We start from the raw sequence: 27,806 nt of genomic DNA on the forward strand, positions 1-27,806 counted from the left end.
AACACAGAATTGCTAGAGCAGAGAGGGGCAATGGAGAAAAACCTTGTGTTTAATGCCAGAGAAGTGGAGAAACGACGTGCAGAATTAACGGAACATGATGGCATATGCAGATCAGAGGCAGTTTCAGCTATTGACACACGCAAAAGATGGCGGCTAATATGAAGAAAGCAACAATTATTTTTTTCTTCAACAATTATTTGAGAAGCAAGCAATAATGGCAAATGGCCAAAGAAGAAGGCAAGATGGGCAGGCCGTTGATTTAGGATGCCTGTAATAAGTTGAAAGCAAAAGGGCGGCATATCAAGCGTGTTAACTTTTAAAGGTTATCCATAAAAGCATAAGCTTTTAAGTTTAGTCTTAACCTGTGAAAGCAAAACGTATAAAAAAGCCTAACGTGTGTGCGAGTAGAAAAAATCTATATAGACACAGGTGATGGAAGAGCAAGGGGCCTTTTCCCTATGTTTTGATCTTGTATCTTGTGAGACAGGTGAGAGGAGGGTCGTATGCGAGAGAGCAAACTCTTGTTGTGCTAACTTGTGAAGTTGGAAAATTTGGATGTAAAGGTGCCAAGTCTCGGCTCATGGCTTTCAAGTTATGAGAATACAATTCACTTGGTTTTGTCTTCGAATTGGTGGCATTTTTGAAATTTGAGTTTAAATGATGCTCTACCCACATTCGGGTTTTAAGTTGCTTTGAGCTACGAGAGGCATTGTTTGTTTGGTGTGTGGTTCTGTGTATGGTTCGTGTAATGTTTATCGAAACATTAAAACTTCTTGTGTTGAGTTGTGCATCCGACAAAGTCAATATCCCCAACCAGCACTCCTTTGCGTCTCGTTATCGGGTTGTGAGTGAGACTTGCTCTCAATCACCGCTTGCATAACATCTTTTATTTTGTGCCCCAACTAAGGAGTGCCAAAAACTTGACTTTGCACATGATTTGTGGATTGATTTCTTGTTTGTGATTGATTTCCAATGGCCAGTTATTTACCTGAATTTTATGGAAAGAAGGGAGAGGATCCTCAACGATTCCTCAAAAAATTAGAGCTTGGATGTATTACCGCTCGAGACTCATCCCTGAAACTCCAAATTTTAAATTTCAACTATTGGATGAAGGTTATAATTGGTTTGAAGATTACAAAAAGATCATTAGAATGAGAAACCCTCGTATGCCAATGGAATATGAAGTAACTAAACAGGTGTTTCTTGACTATTTTAAGGAAACTGAGACTTCCTAAGACCTTTGGAGAAAAATAGAAACTTGCCAGAAAAAAGAAGACCAAACCATAGAATTTTTTGCTATGGAGTACACTAGACTTTGGGATCGTTGGAATGTAACATAAGGCCTTGGAGAGAGAGCCCTGGATATGTTGAAAATTAAACATTTTGTGAAAAATTTGGTGAGAGAGGTGAGGACAAAACTGAAAATTAAGAAACCAAACACATTTGATGAAGCGGTAATGATTGCCATAGAAAAAGAGAGAAATTTTGAGAAAATTAAAAAAGAGAGTCATTTAGAACACCTATTGACAATAGAGACCAAACTTGGCAAAGGGACGAACAGAATTATCAAATCTTAGCAAGAGAAAATGCTCAACTAGCACAAGAAGTTGAAGATCAATTATCAGGTCAAATGCAAAACATGAGGTTAGGAGCTTTAAGAGGTCAACCCTTAGGAAGATGTAATGGAGGACTGATGGGACAATCTAATCAAGAAAAATTGAGGTAAAAGAGGAGAAAATGGTAGAGGATAATTTCGTAGATCAATGGTAACTTGTTATTCATGTGGAGAGATAGGTCATATAAGTACAAATTGTCTGTATCCACCTAGAGCAAGAGGGGATATGTATCCCTTACCTCAAAATTTGCCTAACAGACAGGATGATTTTGGGATAGAAATAAAAAATGATTCTACTTCTCAAGAACCTACGTTGAATGAAGAGGAGAAATGAAAAAGTGCCATAAATTGTATTCTTTTAGAAAATGAAAAACAAGAAAGTAAAACTATTGATGTAATGCCTGTAATGAAAAGAAGAAGAGATGTTGAGAGAGATGAACGTGAAACTAGTAAGGCTGGTGAGGTCAGAGAAAGAAAAACAAAGAGAGGAGAGAAGAAAGAGAAGAGAGAAGAAAAAAAATTGAGAGCACCTAGAAAACATTATCATGCTACTAATATTCCTTTGGGGGAAGGAGAGAGTGACTATGACCTTAAAAAGGATATGATGGGTAGGAAAGCTTATTTATATTTTGCTCAGTTGATGGAGTTATGCCCTAGGTTGAGAGGACAATGGAAGAAATTAGTAAATCCAAAAGGGAGAGACAAAAAAAGGAGCTGTAAGAGTTTTGAGTATAGAGGAGCTACTAGATATTTGTCCTGTAGTTGATGCTTGGTATAAAAACAAGAACATAGGAGAGGCTTACATAGATGGAGGAGCACAAGTCAGTGTGATTACCCAAGCATGTGTAGAACAATTTGGACTTCAAATAGTTGCAGGATCCGGATTTTGAATTAGGCTTGCAAATCATGCTAACGTGAAATGTATAGGAATAATTCAAAATCTTGAAGTCAAGGTGTATGCAGTTGCAATGAAAATCGCTTGTCATGTTATGCTAGTTGGTTTAGAAGCATTTTCTCTTATCCTAGGTAGACACTGGGTTAGGAAGGCATGAGGAATACAAGATTGGGAAAAAGAAACCATAACAATTTATGCCCGTAGAGGAGTAGCAAAGAAGTTTGATATGGCATCGAGGAAGGAATTAGTAAATGGGTATATACCAGCAAGGAAGAAGAAGAGGAAAGTGATAGTACAGAAGATGAAGATGAAACTGAGGATGAAGGTTCAGAAAGTGATTCAGATCTAGAAGTTTCATCAATAATAATTGAAAAAAACAAAAAGAAGAAAACATCCTTAGGAAATAGAGTGAAGTTAATAACTCATATCGGACCATCAATAGTTTCAAGGGTATCAAGAAACATGGAAAATCTTAGTTTAAATCTTTCTTCTAAAGAAAAAGGACTTTTGTTCCTATTAAAGGATGAAGAATCATCTTCAGAAGAAGAACTTTCACAAGAAATTTCAAATAAAGTCCAAATTATAAATGTTAAAGGAAATAAAAAATACAGATTTCTTTATAATGATGAAGAAGGGAAACTAGAGGAACTAGAAAAATTAATGGAATGACCTCAAGTTTCCATAGGAAAAAGAGAGTTTCTTGAAAAAATGTTGAGTTAAGATATGATAGAATGAGAAAGAAAACAATATCATACACTCATCAATAAATATCCAAATCTTTTTGCAACTTCATACACAGAAATCAGAGGAATGAAAGGGGAAGGGCTAAAAATAGAACTTAAAGAAGATGCCAAAGCCAATATGTCAAAAATTAAAGCCCCTGACTTTAGAAAAAATGTCAGTCTTGAAAGAAGAAGTAGATAAATTGTTGCAAGCATGATTTATTTATCCTGTAGAACATTCAGAATGGGTAAGCACAATAGTTATAGCATCAAAGGAAACTAGAGGTTGGAGAATTTTTGTAAATTATAAACCTCTAAATGCTGTCACAAAAATATATGATTATCCACTTCCTTTTATAGATGAAATTTTAGATTATGTTGTTGCAGGTTTTGAAAGGTACAGTGTTTGTGATGGAAATTTTAGATTCAGTTGTTGTAGGTTTTGAAAGGTACGATTTTCATAACACCATGGGGTTGTTTTTGCTATAGAGTTTTACCTTTTGGACTCAGTAATGGACCAACTTGGTATCAAGGGAGGATAAATAGAGTGTTAGCTCATTACTTAGGGAAGTTTGTTAGAGTTTTCATTGATGATATTTGTGTTCATAGTATAATATTAGAACATTGTGAAAAACTTGATGAAGTATTTGAAAGATTGGATAGTTACTGTTGTCCATTCAATCCAAAAGAATGCAAGATAGCCAACGAAAAGTGAAACTTCTTGGTCATGTAGTTTCGGAAAATGGAATAGAGCCCGATCCTGAAAAAGTGGAAGTCCTAGTAACCTTAGTATCACCTGCAGATACTAAGGAACTTATGACATTCATTCATAAGGTAAGATATCTATCAAGGTTCATTCCTTTGGCATCTCAGTTACTCTATTTGTTACAGATGGTAGCCAAGAAGGATACTTTAGAGTGGACTAAAGAGGCTGAGGAAGTGTTTCAACATGTCAAGGAAATTGTGGGTCATGCATCATCAGTTCAAGCACCTGATTGGGAAAATGAAATTTTTGTAAATCCTTCAATTGGAGAAGATGCTATTGGAGCAATTCTGATGCAATGAGAAAGGAATTCTAGATATATGAGACCTATCTATTTCGCAAGTCGAGTGAAGTTGCAAATAGAAAAATCATATATAGAAATTGAACTCGTAATGTTAAGTGTGATATTTGCTTGTAGAAAGTTTAGGAGGTACTTAGTACCAAAATCCTTTACTATTCTGACAAGAAAAGTTGTGAAATGGATTATTGAACTCAAATCTCTTAAGAAAAGTTGTGAAATGGATTGTTGAACTTGAAGAATTTCAGTATAAGTTCCAGGTTGAGGACTCAACTAGGGCTACAATAGTAAACCTTTTGACTTATAGAGGAAGCTCTTTCTTACTAAAAGGAAAATTTGGATATAAAGAAGAAGTGAAACTAGAAATAGAAAATTCATTTTTGATGTATTTTGATGGATCATATTGTAAGGCACACGAAGCATCATTAGGAGGATTAGTAGTTTATGATCCTCAAGGAAAGTTGATTAAAAAAGAAATAGTTAAACTTGAGGCAACAAGTAACAACAAAGCTGAGTATGCAACCTTGCAAGTAGCAATTATGCTTTGTCAAAGAATGCAAATTCGAAGGTTGATCGAGAAGTAGAGGTGATGCTTTACTATTGATAAAGCAGATATTCGGAGTTTGGCAAACCAAGAATCCCAAACTGAGAAGGATGTGTAATAGAATTTGAAGAGATTTAAAAGAGTTTGAAGCTTGGAATTTGAAACATATTCCCAAAGAAGAAAATTAGGAAGCTCACAATGCAGCCCAATTAGCAAATTTTCAAGTATTCGTAAAGAAAGTAGATCTTTGCACATTGTGCAACTCTTGCTTGAGCTGCATTTTCTCGGCTTGCGTATTTGTGCTATACATTTTTGACAAAGTATCCCATGCCTCCTTTAGCATACTTGCATCTTGAATATGCACAATCATAGAGTCTGAAATGCTGATAGATAGCTAGTATATAACTTTCCTGGCTCTCTCATGCCATGCTTTAAATGTCTGCATTTGCTGTTGATTGGGAACATCAGGAAGAACTGGTTCTTCTTCATTTCCTGCAACGAATTCCCAATATCCTTTTCCCATAAGGAAATTCGTCATTCTAAACTTCCATGCTTGGAAGTTGTTCTTGTCAAGCTTTTCAGTGACAATCTGTGAAAGAGAATCAGACGCCATTACAGAACACTGTAAAAAATTCTGTGTTCTTCCTCTTTATAGAGGAAGAGAAGCTCTAGATTCCAAAGAAGAATTTCTCTTAACAGGAAAAGTACATTCGAGTATTCCAAAAAACAAAAAATATAGGTTTTTTAGAAGAGGAGCTGGAAGATATAAAATGGTGAACGATGTTCTTTATGCTAAAGGAGTGGATTTAATCTTGAGGGAAGAGTGTCTTGGAAAGAATAAATATATCATATACTTGAAACAAATCATGAGGGGGCATGTGGGGGACATTATTCTTACAAAATAATTTTATAAAAGATTTTAATTGAAGGATATATGTGGCCAAGTGTTCAGAAGGATGTCAATCACTGCTGTAAATCGTGTGATGAATTTCAAAAGAATGAGTAAGAGAATATTAAAACCAGAAACAAGAAAAACAATTCTTGCATATGATATCTTTGAAAAATGGGGAATAGATACAATTGGTCCATTACCACATACTTCAAGAGGAAAGATATACATTTTGATAGCAGTCGATTATCTTTCTCAATATGAGCAGAAGCTAAAGCTGTAAAAAACATCAGAACCACAAATGTGGAAAAATTCATCTATGAAGATATATGCTGTAAATTTGGAACACCACTAGAGATTGTGTCAGATAAAGGACCAAGTTTCTCGAGGGGGGGGGGGCGGGGGGGGGGGGGGGGATCACTTTTGAATATATGTATAAGTTCAAAACAAGGGGTTTTTAAAGCACCATTTTTATACAATTTTTACATACAGAAGGGTGTCATATAAAGGGATTACTTACATATTGAATAGAAAAGGGTTGTGTTTTATTTAAGAAAAATTCACATATTAGGATATTTATAAATAGGCCATGAACGCATGTTATATGGAGAATATATATATAGTGAACCCCCAGAGCCAGGTTTTAAGGGAGAATTAATTGATTATCTTTGTGAAAAAATGAAAATAACAAAAAGATTTGTCTCATCATACTATCCTCAGCGTAATGGTCTCAATGAGTGATTCAATGGGGAGTTAATAAGAATGCTTCTAAAATGACAAAGGATTGTCCTCAAACATGGGATATTGAGTTGCCAAGTGCTTTGTGGGCTTATAGATTAGCAAGGAAAGAAAGTATAGCTTTTTCTCCTTTTAAACTGGTTTATGGAAGGGAAGCCTAACTACCTATAAAGGTAGAAATACCAGCTTTAAGGATGTCTAAAAAGCTAACTGAAGGTGAGGAACGAAATTATTTGCAGAAAGGTTGATGCAATTACAAGAAGCACAATTAAACAGATAAGAAGTGTGTGATCAATATGAGAGAAGTCAAGAAAAAAATCTACAAGGGATTAGTTAAAATATAAAAATATAAAAAAATGGGATTTAGTTTTGAGATACAATAGTAAATTGAATCATACTTTCCAAAAGAAATTCCAAACAAAGTGAGAAGGACCATTTAGGGTTTCTGAAGTTTTTAAAAATGGGACTTATGCGTTAGAAAATTTGGGTGGGAAGGTAGATAAACAAAGGATAAATGGATATAGATTAAAGAAGAATATATCAAGGTTAATGACAATAAAAATAGAGGAGTGGTCAGAACGACAATTTCAACAAAAAAAATGAGGAAACTAAATGGATAATAGATGTAGCATCACTCTATGAAAGCAATGCTGCACATAGATGCTTGTAGACTAGGGGGAGGGCTAAATATGTCAAGCCTTTTTGCAAAAACTAAAAACCCCTAGTCAAACTGTAATCAATTTTGTTTTTTGTTACCTAAGTTGTTTGCGTGTTTGTTTGTTTTGTCACTTTGTAATTGGATTTCTTGTGTTTGTCTAGCTTAGGATTTGCTTTTGTCATTTTGTTTGATCTGTTGAGTGTGAAACTTGATAGCCTTGGTCTAGTTTGGTATTCTTTTGGACAAGTTGAAGTTGGAGTTTTCTAAGTAGCTGCCAAACATTGTGGAACAAGGTTTGATTTCTTGTTGAGACTCTTGCACATCATGGGGATGATAGGTTTAGGAGCACCTCACAATGCACTTTCTTTGATGGATTGCACTCAGGGGTCGTCTCCTATTCTTATTAAATACTTCCATGCCACGGGTTCGGATTATGCACATTTTGCACCATCGTTGAGCACTAGCATAGCATGAGGCCCGCTGTAGCAATATGCAGTAAATATTAAATGCATGTGCACTTGAGAGAGCACATGTCATTGAACATGCATATTTCTTGCATGCTCAATATTTGAGATATTCATCACCAAGTTAGGAACCTTTGGAAGAGTGTGTAAGGTGGATGGGTAGAGTGGAGTATAACATATTTTCTTGTTGAGAGTTGAGAGGTGAGGTTAAGGATTTAAATAATCAAGGAACTGTGTTTGCACTTGCATGACGCACGAGCACATGTAGATAGGGTAGGCACAATATCTTCAAGTGAATCCATATTTCTTCGTGTGAGCATCGCTTGAGTGTGTGCATAGGATGAATTCCAATTGACATATCTTCTTAAATCATGATGCCTAGGCACAAAGTTTTATTCTAAAGCATATACTTCTTAGGGCATATTGCACGAACAAAAGCCAAGAACATATAAGAAAAATTATCAGTTATTGAAGACTTGAGGAGCATGTCAAGGTGGCTTTTTATGGTGATGTGTGTTCTTTGCAAGCAATCACTAGAGAAGAGTCCTTTTCTTGATGTCTTCTATGGTAAATACATGGATCGATGAGGATTTGGCTTCTGGCATTTCTTATACAATAATCAGGGCAGCTTGTAGTAGCGACAATGATGGGTAAGGGTGTCTTATTTGGCAAGGAAAACTTTGACAAAATGCAGTTTCATTAGACATACAAGGAATATAAAGAAAGTGGACCCTTGAGTTTTTTTGAAGATATAAATGCAAGGTTAAGCCCAAGTGAAGATGAAGAACATCAAGATCAAGAAGAGTACACAGACCAAGCGGGCAAAGAAGACCACCATGAAGTCCACCCAGGAAGAAGGCATGATGGTCAAAATATGAAGCCAAAGCTAGTGCCAAAAGAAAAAGACAAAGCTAGGATAAAAAAATCAAGACCAGGAAAATCGATAAACAGGCCGTAGGTCATGTTGCTTGCCGAATTGACACAGTTAGAAGCTGGAGCTAGACGTTTGCTATAGGTCTAGGAGTTAAACAAATTAGAAGGTTTGTTCTTGCGGAAGCTTGTGGGACTCCTTGAAGCCTTGAGAGGATGGTGGGCATAGGGTACTCTAGGCAGTGAATGGACCTAGAATCCTTCAAGTGGGATATGAAGGTGAGGAGGATCCTCCTTCTTTAGTAAGAAACAAAGGTACTGAACATCAACTTGAAATTCCTGTTGGATCTCCTCGCATCAAGGATCCTGTTTGGTATGACATACAGGAGGACAAGGTGCAGAATATGGTGGGGTGTATGGGTTCGAGTCAGTGTACGGATTGTATGGAGATAGATATGGCATAAGTCAGATGCCTGGAGCAGCCCCTAAGAAGGCTAGTTTGGGCTAGTTTTGTGAGAGGAAGAGAACAAAAGAGCGTATGGCTCACGGAGGCTATGGCAAGTGCAGGGTGGGGGGGAGGCGCCGCTCTCATCCTCCTCCTTCACAAGAGGAGCTGCTGTTGGCAACAGAGGCTTCGAGGTGTGCCACATAGATAGGGAGAAGAAGGCCAAGATCATGTCCATCTTAGCAAGGCTTTACTAGTGGAGGTAAAGGATGCTCAACAGAAGAGAGTGGAAGACTAGAAGAAGCAAGTTGAACTCCATGGCCGTGTTGAACTTGAATGGAGGATTGATATTCGATATCGAAAAGTTAGGTTCTTTGAGAGGAAGAAGATTGAGCGAGCTATTTAAAGGTGGACAGATGGCGGAACGTGAAGCAGTTGTGGCCAAGATGGAAGTTGAACCGTGGAATATTGAGCCCTTTAAGGCTGAACTACAGATAGCACAGGCTGATGCTCAAAATCTTCATGTATCTCGTCAAGAGTTAAATGCAGAGGTGCATCAACTAACAAAAGAGCTAGTGAGGGTTCGCACTGATGCTCAGTGCGTTCCAACCATGAAAGCTGAAATGAAAAGCCTCAGGTAGGAGGTTCAACGTGCAAGAACTGCATTTGAGTTTGAAAAGAATGCTAAAACAGAATTGCTAGGGTAGAGAGGTGCAATGGAGAAAAACCTTGTGTTTAAGGCTAGAGAAGTGGAGAAACTATGTGGAGAATTAAGAGAACATGGTGGCATACGCAGATCGCAAGCAGTTCCGGCTATCGACACACGTAGAAGATGGCGATTGTTATGAAGAAAGCAACGATTATTTGAGAAGCAAGAAATAATGGCAAACAGCCAAAGAAGAAGGTAAGATGGGCAGCCCGTTAATTCAGGATGACTGTAATAAGTCAAAAGCAAAAGGGCAGTATATCAAGCGTGTTAACTTTTAAAAGCTATCCATAAAAGCATAAGCTTTTAAGTTTAGTCTTAACATTTTGAAAGAAAAACGTATAAAGAAGCCCAACGTGTGTGTGAGTAGAAAAAAACTATATACAGAGGATTGGTGGAGACTCAAGGAGGAGGCCACAAACTCTCCAAGACAATGGCAACCATAGTGGGAGGTAGCAAGGCATGATTGGAGACAGGGGCCATGCATCATCTGGGGACTAGCGGCGGCCATAGAACTTATTTGGAGGAATTTGTAAGTTTTCTTTTGTTCTCACTTTCCTATTTGGAATATCACTTATAATAATAACCTTATTTTTAATAATGCTTCTTTTTTTTGGCAGTACTCCATAAACCGTGATCCTATAGGTTTGGAAACTCAGTATGTAGAGAGATGCGGTCTCATTACACTCATCCATAGATTTTATGTGTATGGTAGCCCAGTAAGTCAAGCCTCTTTCTTTTTTGCAGTTATTAGTTTTTTTGTGATGCATTATATATCATGGATTAATATCTAGTTGTTTATTTTGTAGAGTCTGTTTGATGCTCCATTGCATCAAGACAAGCTCTCAGATAGCGAGGAGCTATAGTACTCACATAGGTTTGAGGAGCACACATCCTTTCCTTTTATGGCCTTGTGATCCATATAGGCTCTTTCCATGTAGCATTCCTTGGATATATTTCTCATCCTTTGTATGGAATCCTATTTTGCAATATTTATAGATACATTTCCATGTTTGTTTTGGACTTTCTTCTCTATCATTCCATGTAGTTTTATGAGTTGTCATCATTGTTCTTGTACTTATTTGAATATTGAATCAATTGACATTTTTTTTCCAGTATCTCATGATACACGTGTCTCAATGATGATTGTTTATTCAATTTATAATTTCTTTATGGAACTTTTTTCAACACATGGTACTCGAAGGTGGCAGAGCAGTATACTTCCATGCCACCTTTTTTTTCTCTATAATCATTGCTATTAGCGTCACTAAATTATTGCACGAGTCACTATTAGCATCGATATATGCATCAGAAGAGACGCGTATATCAATGCTTTTAGCGACAAAGGGGGTAATTTTTAAGATGAATATTTGCATCGCTTTAAACGTTGGTATGTGGCATGTATCTTATAGTGGCATTACTCCTTTGTGATCTATGAAAATAATTGCCTCAATATACCGTCCTTTACTATGGTATGATTGGGTATCTCTTAGGTTGAGTCAAATGATATTTCAAGTATAACAAAGCCATTATATTGGGGCATATATGATTTAGGAGGACCACTTTAGAGGCTCGTCACCCTATGGTGAAGGTCCCTTTGAACCAATCAATTTGTTACTCATTACTACCAATGGGTGAAAAGCATACCAAGGTTAGGATTGATAATTAGGTAAATGAGCCAACAATACTTTCTAGCAAAGGTGGTATTCAAATAGGGGGAGATGCCCAAGAATTTTATCTTTCATTGATTAAAAAAACTAATAAGCCACTTTCAATTGTATGCCTTATTCCTAGATTCTTCATTGTATATTTAAATTGTCATGTTCATTAATGAATCTCTATCAGTTAGAGCATTGGCTATAAAACAATCTTTAATCTAATATCTTGCTCCTAAGTTCTTGAATTCAAAATGGCATTAGCCTTATTTATCTCCTTTACACATTTTGGAACTATGGTTGGCTTTGATGCAAACACCAAATGGGAAGTCTATACTCCCCTTCATTTGAACAACATTCTTTCTTCTATGCATTGGTTGTACCAACCATAGTGGAAAAAATCTCAAGTTTTCTTCGAATGTGTCGAGGTTCCTCATCAAATTGTACTCCTTTTTGGGATCCATGTGTTTCACCAACTAGCTGTGCATGGGCTGACACCTATCCTCATTTTTTTAAAATTCTCAAGAATAAACTATAAAATCCTTCAACTGAGTTCTTGAGAAATTTTGATCTCTTTTTCATGGATCGAATTGATCCTTATGTGGCTCTATCTTAGTATGAGCCCTTTGTTGGATTTTTCTATACTATACTCTTCTAGGCATATGGACAATAGGACTTTGAGCTTAACTGCCCTTAGGTTTGGAGGACTTTCTTTCTTTGCCATAACTTGTCCTTTCTTTCTCTACCATAGTCCTTTCTTTGCATGGAAAATAGTTCCTCCTTCAATCTCTTCCAAGTTTGTTGTAGGCTCTTAGAGCTTGGATTCATTACCAAATATATGGGATAGCACTAGACTAGGACAATCTTTTGTAGTATGGCTTTTACTTTTCCATCTATTGCATGATGACTTATAGTCCATAGGCTTTTTTTGGATTCAAATATTTGAGGAAATGTTTTATTCTCCCCATCATTAATTTAAAAAGGGAATAAACAAGGCATTGTAAAAGGAATGAAGGAAGGGGATTAGTTATTGAAAGCTTGAAACATGGGTGGGCCTAATTGTCATGATGAGAGAAACATGTGTCAGTATGCTTCTATGGCTTTTGTAATGTTCTATATGGGTTTTGAAAATCACTAATGTGTACGATATATGGGATATATATCTCAAGGGTTCTTTGTGTTTTAGAAATGGGTGGCTTTTTTCTCTAGCTAGATAGCTTATAGTGAAAGTTTTTTAAAGAGTCAACTGAAGATTAAATTGATAATGTAATGTGAAGCATTTGCTTGCCTCTTTATATAAAAGAATTTCTCTTGATGGTATCTACATGAACAAACAGAGATGACTATGCATTTTTCATTATTTAACTAATGAAAAATAATCAAATATTTTTTATGAGAGGGAGTATAATATTGGCTATCATATACTATGTACTATTGAGAAGTTTTGGTGAGAGAAAGCAGTTATGAAGACATTGCAATGCTATGAAGGAGATTCTTTCATGGATGTGGATCTTATGGTATTTCTCTCTTTCCTTAAGAAGGACATTTTTGTCAAGATGATGAATTGTTGTGATAAGTAATGATATCCATGGGAGGAAATAGAAATGAAGCTATCTCCTTATGCCAGCGAGTTCTTTTCTTTCTCTTTTTCTTTGGTTTTGTATAATTGAAGAAATGAATATATTTCTCATTGTTTTTAAAATGTATAGCTTATTCATCTCATCCATATACATGGAGAAAGAACATTGCTATTATATACTAGATATCAAAATAGGTATGTTTTCATTATTCTCCAAATGTAAGAGAGCATATGTTACTCTATTAAACACTTCAGAGAGAATTTGAAACATTATACGCATTAAGGAATGTGAATAGAATTGGAAGGCTTGTTCTTTTGTGAAGCAGTAACAATAAATATGAAGTGATCGAGGCTAAGGAAGCCCTAAGAGTCTAAGGTGATTAAGCAAATATTTAGAAGAAGAGTTGGCAACCCTATGTGGGTGCTCTACAACAAGAGATATATGATGCTTACTGTACTAATAACTTACTATTCATTGACTTTTAAACCTAATTACAAAATTATTGGATCATATTATTTTACTACTTAAAAGGTCAAAAATATGAAAAGTTTGTACGACCACTATGGTGGATCATATTATTTACGACTTAAAGGTTTGAAATCATGAAAAGTTTGTATAGCCACTATGGTGGCACTCTAAAGTCTCTCACATGGATTATATTTGAAGATTTCAAAAGAGAATAAACCTTGATTTATAGTGGGCTACATGTTGAGTTTAGAAGCTTCAACAAATAAGAACTAGAAAGAATTTTTCGAAAAAGACTCCTATACAACTTAAAAGAAAAGAGAAAGAAAAACGAACCCACCATATGCTTCCTGTCAAACCCTTTTTACATACTATAATCCCTTTTTACATACTATAAGGCATTGATATCCTAAAGTGAACCATTGTTGACGTGATTCACTTATTTAGAAAACAAGTCAGAAAGTGCTTCCAAAGAGAGAGAGACCTTAAGTAGCAAAACAAAATAGCAGTTGAAAAATCACTTAAAGAAGTCATATTGAATAATATCTTAATACAATGTACAGATCTAGAATCAATAGCCTCAATCTATGAAATGAATGGTGAATCAACAATCATAGCAATAGAGCCTAGCCAAGTGGAATCAATACTCAATCCAACTTGGACTTTTAAGCTAGAATCAGCGCAACACGCTTCTCCTTGCAAACCAAATTGTGTATGATGTTGTCACAAACACACCCATTGAATGTTGACACAAATAGATCTATCCATAGAGAAGCATTTTGCTCCAATGTATGGCTTGAAAAGTGAACTTATCACAAATGCACCCATTGAATGTCGATACAAATAGATTTATCCATAGAAATGTATTGTGCTCCAATATATGGCTTGAAAAATGTCATCACATGGTATATTTAAGCATTAGTCATCTAGATCAATAACCAATGTCCACAAGTACTTAATAGATACAATTTTAGAGTAGATTAATAAATTAATTAATATTGATACAAGTAGATCTATCCATGGAGAAGCCTTCTACTCCAATATATGCCTTGAAAAATGCCATTGAGTGGGACACTTAAGCATTGTCTGTAGCCAAAAGCCAACAATACAAAGTTCCTTCTACCTTATTTCTTTAAAAGAAAACCACACTGAGGATACTTGTTCTCTAAAGGAGATGCAAAATAGATGAAAAGAAAACAAGTTATTTGATTCAACTTGTTAGAGTCTAAGATAACTAATTAGCATATCATTCCTCAACCTAGAGAGTTCATTTCTAACTTTAGATCGAGAAGGTTCCCCAAAACTTCAAAGTCATTAATCTAGAGGAGGATAGAGGTCTAAACTTTGTATATTCTAGCACTAGGGAGAGTATGAACTCCAAAAGGGCCTTTACATTAGGATATCACAAGATATTTGAGGTTGATCAATGGGGGATTGGAAGTGTACATTTTATGCCCTACTATTTCTACCTTTGCTCTACAATTGTGTTTTCTCAAAATATATAGTGGTTTTGGTATTAAGCTATTACAAAATGTCCCTTGAGGAATGATACCATTTTGAGGGATTTTGATCATTTAAATTCTAACCTACCTATTCAACAAATCATTTTAATTTATATTACAAAAAGCAAGGTATGCTTAGCATGTGGAGGCAGATTGGTACAATTCACCATTGGTTAGGTCTATGATATTTGTCACTAAACTATTGTAAAAAGCCCCCTATGGAATATGTCTTTTGTAAGAATTTTTTATCATTCAAATTTCAAATCCATTCCTTTTTTTCTTAAATCTTTATGCTATGAAAGTCATAAGACTTGCACCATGTGAAGATAGAACAATAATACTTGCCAAAATGTTAGGCCTATCATTATCATACCCCTCAATAAAAGAGAAAATACATCAAATTGCATGAACATGGTTTAAATCATGACCTCTAGATCTTAGAGCTACGTACCTACTAGTACCATGCTAGAAAGTCATTTTTGTTAAACAAAGTTATATAAATAGAAATATATGCTATCTTTTTCTTATTTATAATGAAAACAAAAGTGGCTTTGGCTCAAAATCCCCTTTTCTCTAATCATGGCAACTAGCCCTACCCATCTCTCAAGATTCTAAAAACTAATCCTCTATTACCTCATTCCTTTACAATGCCCTTTTTATTCACTTTTTCCATTAATGATGGAGAGAAAAAGAAAATATTTCATACTAAAAAATAAAACTGTAAGATGAAATTAAAAACTAAATTGAAATATATAAATTCACATAGCACTAGAAACACCTTCTCATTAGAACTTGTTAAAGGCTATTGAAATCCTTATATGACCATTTCCAACACTTGAAAATCAAAACCAATCCAATATAGAGGAAAATGAGCTCAATAAACAAAAGATAAATAATAGAGCATTCAAAATTCCAAGATATGCACATAACCACATACAATCTACTCTAAATGTATGATTCAACACATATTTCAATTTCTAAGGCCACATTCAACAACAAAAATTGACCAATAATACATACATTTCATAATCATAGCAAGCATTCACCAATCATTTTGGCTTCGTGGATATAAATATGTTTACACACATGTTGCTCTTTAGCAGTCTTACTAACTGAGGATTGCCAATAGTATTTTTTGAGTTTTTGTGGCTTCATCCATTTAAAATGTTAGGTTCTTTGTACATCGATATCAATTTAGTGGATTTATTTTGCATGCAAATGCACATGTATACACATACACACATACCTATATACATGACACACACATATTTGTATATATGTATGCATATATTTGTCTCTATGTTTGTGGGGGGGATGTGTATGTGTGGATATGCATGTATGTCTATTTAATGTATGTGTGGATATGCATGTATGTTTGTGGGGGGGATGTGCCCTCTATGCAAGGTGAATCAATTGCAAGTCCTTAACAGCAAGTTGCATGACATGAATTTGGCCGCCTTTTGAATAAGCAAGCAATGACATGCATATAAGCGTTAACGATGGCATGTCTTTCTATGTAACAATTTTAAACTCTTAAGGTTTTCAAATTAATACTTTTTCTATCTATGATTCATGGGTATACATAGATTCAATCTAACTTGAGCTCTATTGGACATGATGTTGTTATCTTAAAGAAACCTCCCCATCTTTGTTTCATGTAAGCTATCATAGGTTGACCTAGCTACTTAAGGGAGTAATAAGTTTTATGGCTTAGAAAATGACATCATATTAACATGCTTCATGACAAAAGCTTTTATGTAACGATGTTAACTTGCTTTTCTAGTTAATGAATGACAAGAAACACAATTTGTGATATCAATTAAGCTGTTAAAATGTGGAAGCTAAATAGCACGTCAATCATATGGGATGTGTACACATAGGATAAAGGGGCGAATCATGAAATGGGTGCCAGTAACAAAACACATATTGGACATTATTGAGGGCTAGCTATAGAACGCTTTATGACCACTCACAACATAAAAGTACGTGAAGGGTGATTGGATTACTTGCAATGGTCACCTCCACCGTGTGAGAATAAGGGTCAAAACCTACATTTCACTATTGGACTAGCCTGTTGTACATTTGGAACCTACTTGTAGATATTTGGAGGGCAATTTTTTAAAAACCTCATTTCAATTTTAATGTGTGGGACATTGTTAATGGTGCGCAGATCGGTCGCTGTATGCTCACGTAGTGAATCCTGGAAGGTCCCCAAGAACAATGAACTCTACTTTTTGCACAAATTACAATGTAAAAAGCATGAACGACAAGAGCAAGAGACCAATTGGGTTCAATCTCCCCCCATGCCTTGTGTGAACGCTTCACAAAGCATGTATTTTATGTATATTTCCATCTTCATGCTCAATAATAGCCCAATTTACAAAAATATGGCAAGCTTTTAGCTTTTGAGTTTGCTTTTACAAAAATAGGAGATAAAGCTAATGGACGGTGCCCATGGAGTCTGACACGCCCAACAGAATGTCCAAATAGAAATAACATATCCATGTGCATAGGCGCATACAAAATAATAATAAATAATCGATGTCTCAAAAGACATAACAAAATATAGGTGTGGCGCCTATCAAAATATAATCCATAGGTCGAATACTCGCTAGACTCCAATGCTTTCCTCCGGCTGCTATCTCTACACATCAACTGAAGCATTCACAATCTTTAGTAAAATAATACAATTAAACCGACAAAAGTGAATACCTAGCAGTATTTTGCGGAATCACCCATTATGGAATCACCCATGTACACACTAAATTAATGAAACGCCCGAAAAGGACAGGCGTCCCCATCAACTTCTCGCACAAAGAATCCTCTTTGTGTATGAGCCCCGGTCATCAAAGTTTACAGAATCCACCGCAAAACCTCACGGAATCCACCGTGGAATATGCCTCCTGGCATCATACCCCCGGGGTGGGATAGCAATTGACCTCAATTGCTATTAGCTCAATGTGGAGCTAACAGAGTGGGGAAAGCATTTAAGTCTCTAGCGTGCATCCATTGTGCTTCCTCTACAGGATGGTTCTTAAATTTTACTAGATATCTAGAATACCTTCGGCCAGTTCTAGTGGTCATAAAGTCAGTGTCTATGATAGCTTCTGGTTCAAGTATTTCAGTCTCTTCCTCTAATAAAGGTGGGTTTTCATAAACAGGGTGGACAGGTAATTGGCCTCTAAATGGTCTCAATAAACTAATGTGAAATGTATTGTGAATTTTCCAATGAGATGGTAATTCTAATTTGAATGCATTATCATTAATTTTATGAATGATTCTAAATGGTCCATAAAATCTGGGAGCTAATTTGACAACTGGATGTCTATCTACACTTTGCAGTCTACGTTTTTCTATTCTCAGCCAAACATAATCATCAACTTTGAAATTCATGGCTTGTCTTTTCTTGTTGGCTTGTTTGGTATATGATTGCTGGGCTTTAGCAATCATATCTTTAACCTCATCAAAAATACTGTTATGCATACTAGCAATATCGTCAGCACTCTGAATTCTATTAGACAAAGATGCAACAGGTGTAGATAACCTATATCCATAAATTACTTCAAACGGTGCTTTCTTTGTAGATGTGTGCGGTGTATTGTTATATGCAAACTGTAATAAATGCAAATGAGTGTCCCATGTCTGAGGTTTAGAGATAGTATATACACGTAAAAGATCTAGAATGGTGCTGTTTGTGGCTTCTGTTTGTCCATTAGTTTCTAGATGAAATGCAGATGAGAAATCAATCTTTGTGCCTAGATTAGCAAACAGGGTAATCCAAAAATTGTTACAAAATCTAGAATCAGGATCTAAAATGATAACTTTGGGCAATCCATGGTTAGTAAAAACAATTTTCAAAAATAATTGTATTGCTTGTGATGCTGTTAAAGTTTTCTTACATGGAATGAAATATGCTTGCTTGCTAAATCTATCTACAACTGTCCAAATCATATCATGGTTAAATTTAGTATTTGGTAAACCAGTAATGAAATCCATAGAAATTTGTTCCCAAGGTTTAGATGGAATAGACAAAGGCATTAATAATCCATATTGTTTACCATGATGTCTCTTAACTCTTTGACAAATCAAACATTCAGAAACGAAGTTAGATACATCTGCATCCATATGCGGCCAATAAAAATCTTCAGTTAACATACGTAATGTAGATATGATACCTCTATGACCTTGATATGGGGGACAATGAATTTCATTCAAAACAAAAGATCGGAATGGAATAGTAACACACAGTGTCTTTTCATAAAACATAAATCCATCATTATATGACAATGAATCAACAGGAATGAGATTATTTTGAACTAATTTATTCCAATCAGAATGAAAAGTAATATCCTGGTGATATGTATCGTTCATAGCAATCAAAGAATCAAAAGATATGACAGAAATATTATGAATTGCAGGTCTTCTACTCAATGCATTAGCCACTACATTTTCTTTTCCAGGTTGGTATTGAATGATAGGATGAAAGCTTTGAATAAAGGAAGCCCATTTGATATGACGGTCAGAAATTTGGGATTGGCTAAGTAAATGTCTAATACTTTGCTGATCGGTCTTTATCATAAATTCTGAACCCATTAAATAGTGTTTCCACTGTCTTAATGCTTGTACAACTGCTAATAGCTCTTTGTCATATGTGGAATATTTCAGCTCAGATGGTTTCAGCTTACAACTAGAATATGCTATAGGATGATTGTCTTGCATTAGTATGGCTCCTATTCCTTATCCGCTAGCATCAGTCACAACTAGAAAGAATGGTCTATTAAAGTCAGGCAACTGTAAAACAGGGGCAATGGTTAATGCATGTTTCAGTAAGTCAAAGGATTTCTGTTGAGTTTCAGTCCATTGATAAACAATTCCTTTCTTGAGAAGTTTGGTTAATGGTAAAGCAAGTAATGAAAAATTACGTACAAACTTCCTATAGAAACTAGCAAGACCAAGGAATGAGCGTAACTCATGCACGTTTTTAGGAACATGCCAATTCAGTATTGCATCAATTTTCTTAGGATAAACTTTAATTCCTTCAGATGATACAATATGACCTAAATACTCAATTTCTGTCTTAAAGAATTCACTCTTTTCAGGATTTGCAAATAGTTGATTTTCTTTCAATAACTGAAAAACTAATGACAAATACTCATAATGCTCTTTCTCATTTTGACTAAACACCAAAATATCATCAAAGAAAACAATCACACAGTACTGATATTTCAGAAAGATACGGTTCATCATTCTACTAAAGGTAGCAGGTGCATTAGTCAATCCGAATGGCATGACTAAAAATTCGTAGTGACCAAACTGTGTTCTGAATGCAATCTTGAATATGTTAGATTTATCTAGCCTCACCTGATGATAACCAGACTTAAGGTCAATTTTACTAAATATAGAAGATCCTTGCAGTTTATCCATAAGGTCATCAACTCTAGGTATAGGATACCTATTCTTTACAGTGATCTTATTTAAAGCTCGGTAGTCAATACACATACGATAGGTATTATTCTTTTTCTTGACTAAGAGTACAAGTGCACCGAATGGAGAACTCCTAGGTCGAATTAAACCTCTATTTAGTAATTCTTCAACTTGGCTCTGGATTTCTTTTTGCTCTATCTGGTTGTGCCTATATGGTGCTTTGCAAGGTGGTTGCATGCCAGGGATCAAATCAATCTTGTGGTCTTCTGGATGTGAAGGAGGTAAACCTGGTGGTAAGTCTTCTGCAAAATAGTCCTTAAAATATGCAAGAAATTTCTTATGCCTAGGGTGTATATGATTTTCCTTTGCTTGCAATTCATTCACCCAAATGAGATATGATTTACTACTCTTACGTAATGCACATTTAGCTTGAGTATGCGAAAGCAGTGGAAAAACATTAGATGCATGCATACCATATAATGTAATAGATTCTCCTTGAAAATTAATATTCATTGTGTGTGTGGAATAATCTATATCTAGGTTATGCTAGTGTCGCCAAGGCATTCCTAAAATAATGTCACTCGACTGTAATGGAACAACTAAGAAATTTCTTCTTTCAGTGTATGAACCAATTTGAATCTCTAAGTCTTGCACTTCCTGTGTACCATTATACCTAGTGCCTAAAACTGCAGCTTTTATGCGATAATGCGTAGGTACAGTCTGTAATTTCAATTCCTTTACCAATTTTGCTGAAATAAAATCATGAGTACTACCGTCATCATGCAAGATAGTCTTTTCCTTTCCATGCACCAAACATTTCATAGTCAATAATGAATGTGGAGTAGGCATACCTGGTAAAGTGTCAAAAGTAGTAGTAGTGTCGTCCTCATCTTCAGTGAAATCAGGCATATCCTCATGTTCGTCTTCGTCCATGGCTCCAAGATAGTTGATATGAGCTGGTGGCTTCTTTGAATGACAATTTGTTGCGAGATGTCCAGGCTGGTGACATTTATAGCATACTATTGGCTTGGCTTTGGTTACATTATTTGCAATGGCGGGAAGTCTAGGTACATTTGGATTTGGCTGTGGAATAGGCTTAGGATTTGGATTGACATTGGATGGTAATGCAGGTGGTTTAGCCCAATTCTTGCAGAAAGATAATGAAGAGAAACGACCTGGATTAAATCTTCTAAAATTGGAATTGAATTGTTTAGATCCATAATTACCATTGGCTTGGAATTGCTGTGGTTGTCTGTCTCTATTGCATAACTTATCTTCAGTGTCGTGAGCTAGTGAAATGGCGTCTTCAAGGGTGGCAGGCTTGAACATGTTCACTTCAGCGTAGTAATGTCCAAGAAGTCCAGACATATACTTTCGCTTATGTGTCATCTCTGGTATGTCTTCAAGCATGCGTAGCTGTAGGAGTGCATTCCAAAAATGCTATGTATACTGAGGTATAGGCTCACGATCACGTTGTTGAAGTAGATCCCATTGCTTGATAGCCTTTTCATGAAATTGCGGTGGAAGGAAATTCTGCATGAACTTCTTCTTGAAATCTTCCCAAGTAGCAGGACATTCTATGCTCTTGCGTACTACAGTCCACCAAAGTGATGCTCTGTCTACCAAATGATTAGTAACACACTTGATTTTATCTTTTTCTGGATAGGTTTCCTCATGGAAATAGTCATTAAACTGACTAATGAATGATAAAACAATCTTTCCTTCTTGTATGCCATTGAAAGTGCGAAATTTGAAACTTCGTTTACTTATCTTTGATTCCTTGCGAATGGTTTGAGCTTCAAGAGTGGCGTCGATGGTACGTCGAATCAAATCTTCACCTTGATGTTTTTCTTTGTTGGTAGACGTTCTTTGTAATTTTGTCAATTGTACTTGCAATGCTTGCCTAGCCCTTCGTTCTTCTTCCAATTACATCATGATTAGGTCCAACTTTTGCTCCATGGTAGGCTCAGGTAGGTCGTCTTCAGCCATAGGATCATCCATATGTGGTTCCGTCATCCTGTAAAACTCAAAAGACCTTTCTCACTCAAAATTAGGTTAGCGGGATGAGCATAGCTCAAATCCAGGGTTACAAGGCTATGTGTTTTTTGGGTATTTCTTTCTCAATCTTCAGAAAATCTGCGATATTTCCTTCTTCGTATGCTGAAGATGCTTCAAGGAACCTGCGTATGGGTAGAATACCTTGCCACGAACAACTTTGCAGTTCAGAATTTCTGCGCAGGAGCAACCCTTCTAGGAGTTTTGAGCACTAGTCAGTTCTGACTCCAGTTGACTAGTCTGACTTGCAGAGTTGCAGACTTAGCCGACTTAGTGAATTTGCAGGACTTGATCACGATTGACTTGGAAAACTTGATTTCTGGAGTGCAGGACCCGGAGTTGCTGACTTGCAGAGTGGAGAAGTAACTTGTCTAACTTCTTTAAGCTTAATACCACTGGTGCGCAGATCGGTCGCTGTATGCTCACGTAGTGAATCCCGGAAGATCCCCAAGAACAATGAACTCTACCTTTTTGCACAAATTACAATGTAAAAAGCATGAACGACTAGAGCAAGAGACCAATTGGGTTCAATCTCCCCCCATGCCTTGTGTGAGCGCTTCACAAAGCATGTATTTTATGTATATTTCCATCTTCATGCTCAATAATAGCCCAATTTACAAAAATATGGCAAGCTTTTAGCTTTTGAGTTTGCTTTTACAAAAATAGGAGATAAAGCTAATGGACGGTACCCATGGAGTCTTGCACGCCCAACACAATGTCCAAATAGAAATAATATATCCGTGCGCATAGGCGCATACAAAATAATAATAAATAATCAATGTCTCAATAGACATAACAAAATATAGGCGTGGCGCCTATCAAAATATAATCCATAGGTCGAATACTCGCTAGATTCCAATGCTTTCCTCTGCCACTGCTGCTATCTCTACACATCAACTGAAGCATTCATAATCGTTAGTAAAATAATACAATTAAACCGAGAAAAGTGAATACCTAGCAGTCTTCAGCTACATAAATAAATCAACTAGTTAGAAATAAATCCTAACCTTAATTTATTACGAGTGCGCACTCTAAACTCATAAACATTTATTAATTTAATATGCATTTTGCGGAATCACCTGCTATGGAATCACCCATGTACACACTAAATTAATGAAACGCCCGAAAAGGACAGGCGTCCCCATCAACTTCTCGCACAAAGAATCCTCTTTGTGTATGAGCCCCGGTCATCAAAGTTTACAGAATCCACCGTAAAACCTCACGGAATCCACCGTGGAATATGCCTCCTAGCATCAGTTAATGTACATCACACAAGCTAGCTGAACTCCCTCCCTTGGACAATCATGTTACGCTATACTACATCCATGGCCACTCCCTTGGGATTAAACATTTTTTTTCCTATCTTATGCATTATCATCAATATTCTAGGTTTTAACAATAGATCTGTATGTTTTATAATTGCATTTCTTTGTAAGTTAGGTATGATACTTAACTCATATATTGTTCGATTTGTAACATGTTTATCCATGGGAAGGAAATTGCATTGTACAACCCTATTGTACCTTTTCATTTGGATTCATTGTGGTTATGGTCGATTCTTGTATAATATTGTTTGTCCTTCAAAAGTGATATGTTTATTAATTAGATTCTATGTTACCCTTTAGGACTTTCATATGTGACCCATCTTTGATTGTCCCCAATTTTTCTTTTGTTGTTTTTCATCAAATTTGTGCATTCTCAATTTTGAAAGTGATCTTCAATATTCATAATTTCTACTTCTTTTTATTCATAGGATTATTGCTATGTCTAATTAGTTATTGAAATTGTGTTCATTATATAATAATATCATATACTAAAATAAACACAACTCATAGCAACAATCTTGGAGGCACTTTTAGGTCTCTTTTATGTGTGTGAAATCTATTGCTAGGGATTCATGTTTAGTAATTTGCAATGACACTACAATTCGTGCTAATTTTTTGTCACTAATAGTGGCATTATCCTCTTACGAATAATTTGCAAAATTATGTCCTTCGAGTGTGTGCTTATTGCTTCCTCTCTATTTTTTCTCACATTTTCAATCTATTTTTCTCTACTTAATCTTTTCTTTCTTCTACAGATTACTCATACATGTGAAGTAGTCAATGATCTTGAGTAGCTCAAGTCTTAGGAAAAATAAACATTTTCATGTGAGAGAGGTGCCACACAGTATTAATACATTAATTTTACATCATAAGATCAAAATGTACATTGCATAGCCAAGAAGGGCAAGACATGTATCTTCTTTTGTTAATCAAACAATATTATTTTTATAGAAATTAGATTCCACTTAGTGTCTCTCCTAGTTAGATACAAGCATTACATGAAATTAACATACAGAGAATTTGAAAAAAATGGCAATTGAAACATCATTTTTTTTAGTACAACAAAATCGACCCATAGATGATGGGGTTTTTTTTTGTTAAAATAAAAATTTCACATAAGATGCTTGTGTTTTTCTTTTGTTTACCCTAATGTGAGAGTATGGAATTTGGATATGTAGGAAAGGATGTGTTTTCACCAAAATATGTTTGTTGCTAGACATGTGTAAAGTGGGAAAGGCCAATAAAAAGGAATGTCAAGAAATTTTAGTATAAGGAGGTATGCTTTCTTAGCTAGTACTTTACACCTACTAGGGAGGTTGTCATTATGCACCACAAAACATATAATCTAGTCCATTGCACTAGGGCTTTGTATGCACCTTCCTTTCATTTACTACCATGTCATGATGACAGTACAACAAAAAGGCTCCATAGACACGCTTGTAGACGCAATATTTGAACTGTGATAAAAATATCGGGTACATTTATTACAGCGTCTACTGCTGCGTCTACAATTTCGCGTCTAAAAACGCGCTTATAATCAGAGTTACATGCCCATATAGACGTGCATATAAATGCACGTATTGACGCGCTACGTAAATATATAATCATATTTATAAAAAAGTGGATATATTCATATTGTGCATCTATATACATGTGTATCTACGCGTCTAAAAAAGTGTTTACTCTGCAAGTTTTTGACGAGAATAGATGCGCATTTATCCTGCAATTTAGACGCGCTGATAGATGCGCAAAACAGAGGTATGCTTAGGGAAAACATCAAATTGCATGCTTAGAAAAAACAGAGAAAGATTATTTCGAAGATTTTTGTACTCATGAAAACAAAACAATATATGTAAAACACGAAATTTCATATATATAGATGAAACATTTCTACATGATGAGTTCTAGTGCTTGTGACCTCAAGCATGGTCATGGTCGCAAGCACTAGTAGAAAGTAATACATATCAAAAATGAAAATTACAAGCCAAGGGGAGGCATGCATGCATGGGGCTCCTCTACATCTCCTCAGAAGAGGCATCATTATCGCTACCACCATCGCTGCCTGTGCCGATGTCGTTGCCACCACCACTACTACTAGTCCCCCCCTTTGCTATCCTCAACTGCATCAGGGTTCGCCTACACAAAGGATTAAGGTATATAAATACCATTACAAACAATAAATTAGAGTTACCTATACTTTTCATGTAAAAAATAAAACATACCTCTTTTGGTTGTGGAATCCTCATGGCACGATTATATTGCTCCTCCGTGATGAGTTCCTCCTCATAGAAATGCTCCCAAGTGGATGCCCGTTTATGACCTCGATGGTAGCCTACCTCTCTAGGAGTAGACATCCTACCAACAATATGATACTACAAAACAATTTGAACATACAACATATTAGAAGACACTACATAATGAAGTGAAATAAATTACAAAATTGAATTTAAAAAAAGAAATCAAATAATACTTACAAACTCGGCCTCCCATGATTCCCTGCCACCCGATCCATAATGCGACGATCCAATGGTTGCCATTTGGATACGTCGCGCCTCTGCATGTTGGCGACTTGTCATTTTCTCTGTTGCTGTCTTCTTGGCCTCTTTCCACTCCCTGCAGTGGCAATTGGGTGGTTCGCCATATCCAAGGCGCCCTTGCTCTTGTCTCCGTAGTAACTCCTTGGCACGCATCATAAGGTGAGACCTCTTGTTATGAAGCGCGTCTCTCACCTTTGACCGTCCCCAATCATCTGAGAATCATGAATTCTCAGGATTAGGGAACCTTCTATGTACTGGCCGCAGCACCTCTTGCCACAAACCATTTTTTTGGTACTTGAAGGGAATCATGCAATCTTTGTATGTGGCATGCACGATACTCCTCAAGTAGGCTATCACTTCCCTCCCCTCAGAGTCATGCAAGATACCACCAACATCAAGGACAGGGTAGTACATTTGTGGAGACTCGCCTCTCTCATTTCCCGGTGAGGGTGATCGAGAGCCACCCCCTAGGCAACCCCCACAAAGCCCTCGATCTCCTCCTCCTCCCGCACGACTCTCCCTCCTCCCTAGGTAGGCATTACCCTCTACCTCGGGGGATTTTATTTTTGCGGGCTTTCATTTTCGTTCTTTTCTAATCAATCTCTTTTTTTCGAGCTTTTTCGTGCAACATATCCATTCTGCATATAAATAGTCCTACTTAAGGAGTACGACGCATTGCATTTACATGAACACACACACATCAAAAAAACAAAACCAACAGAAAACTAGTAAAATATATTCGTGTCAAATAGTTGCAAGGTACACTCTTCCTAAAAACAAATCAAAGATCCCAATGCATGTAATCTCTTAGACAAAATCGGGCATAGTCACATGACGAAGTGTATAATAAACATATATATAAAAGTAGTAACAAAATGAAATGTCTAGAGTCTCTCGAAAAAAAAAACACACTCTCTCTCAGCATGGTACCGGTCCACACACTATGGTGGACAAACACTCCCCATAGAGCACATCATCTATTTCTAGACACATGCAATGTCTCATCTCCTCTGCACTGGCCTGCGCCAAACCACCACACCCCGCAAACACATCCAAAACATAGTCGTAGCGTTTCGTAAATGTAGCTAGTAACCACCTAACCATATCACCAATCACATATCACCAATCAAGATACAGAATCTTTGCGGCCATGCAAGTAGAAACAATGAAAATACCATACAAGGTAACCTGAGAGCAAAAACATGCAAGACTACTTACCGAAAGAAAAGATGAGACCTCTCTGCTCCGCCTCTGACAATGACACCATCAACGTCCATGGGAAAGACACAATCATCCATCATGTAGCTACGATACGCTGGAAACAATCTCTCTGAAATCTTCTCCCCAGCCTCTCTGTCGTAGCAAGGCACAACATGACCAGCACGATGCCAAAGACACACAGTAAGATCAAGTACCTATTCACGAGTGGAATTAGAATAAGTGATCCATGTTTTTATTTAAAGCATGTAACATAAACTTTATTTAGAACATACAACCGTACGTTCAACGTATCCAACTTTGTTATCTTACCGCCTCTCTAGTAACGGGATGTCGATAAGCCTTGGAGTCACACATGAGTGTCCAAGTGCGGTGAAGCACAAACCCCACCCTTGCTGCATCCGTAATAAACTCACCTATATGCTCTGCTAAGCACAT

General features: G+C 36.3%; 1 protein-coding gene across 1 annotated transcript; it reads right to left on the reverse strand.

Annotated features, from left to right (window-relative positions):
- Nucleotides 1–316: 316 nt before the first annotated feature.
- Nucleotides 317–27,806, reverse strand: LOC148011453 (uncharacterized). Its single transcript, XM_087670369.1, has 4 exons — nucleotides 27,681–27,806; nucleotides 27,369–27,565; nucleotides 27,190–27,246; nucleotides 317–362 (listed from the first exon to the last, which is right to left on the reverse strand). Exons 1-4 carry the CDS (start codon nucleotides 27,804–27,806, stop codon nucleotides 317–319), a joined length of 426 nt encoding a protein of 141 aa, XP_087526495.1.

This window comes from Lygodium microphyllum, chromosome 28 (genome assembly GCF_053477565.2).
Source record: "Lygodium microphyllum isolate KBCC chromosome 28, Lygodium_microphyllum_v1.1.10, whole genome shotgun sequence".
Lineage (NCBI taxonomy): Eukaryota > Viridiplantae > Streptophyta > Polypodiopsida > Schizaeales > Lygodiaceae > Lygodium > Lygodium microphyllum.

Bases quoted from the DNA above. Each gene is read 5' to 3' on its own strand.
- LOC148011453 (XM_087670369.1), bottom strand. From the start codon at position 27,806: ATGTGCTTAGCAGAGCATATAGGTGAGTTTATTACGGATGCAGCAAGG. The intron at 27,566-27,680 runs GTAAGATAACAA...ACTCGTGAATAG, and splicing joins ATCCCGTTACTAGAGAGGCG to GTACTTGATCTTACTGTGTG. The intron at 27,247-27,368 runs GTAAGTAGTCTT...TGATATGGTTAG, and splicing joins AGGTCTCATCTTTTCTTTCG to GTGGTTACTAGCTACATTTA.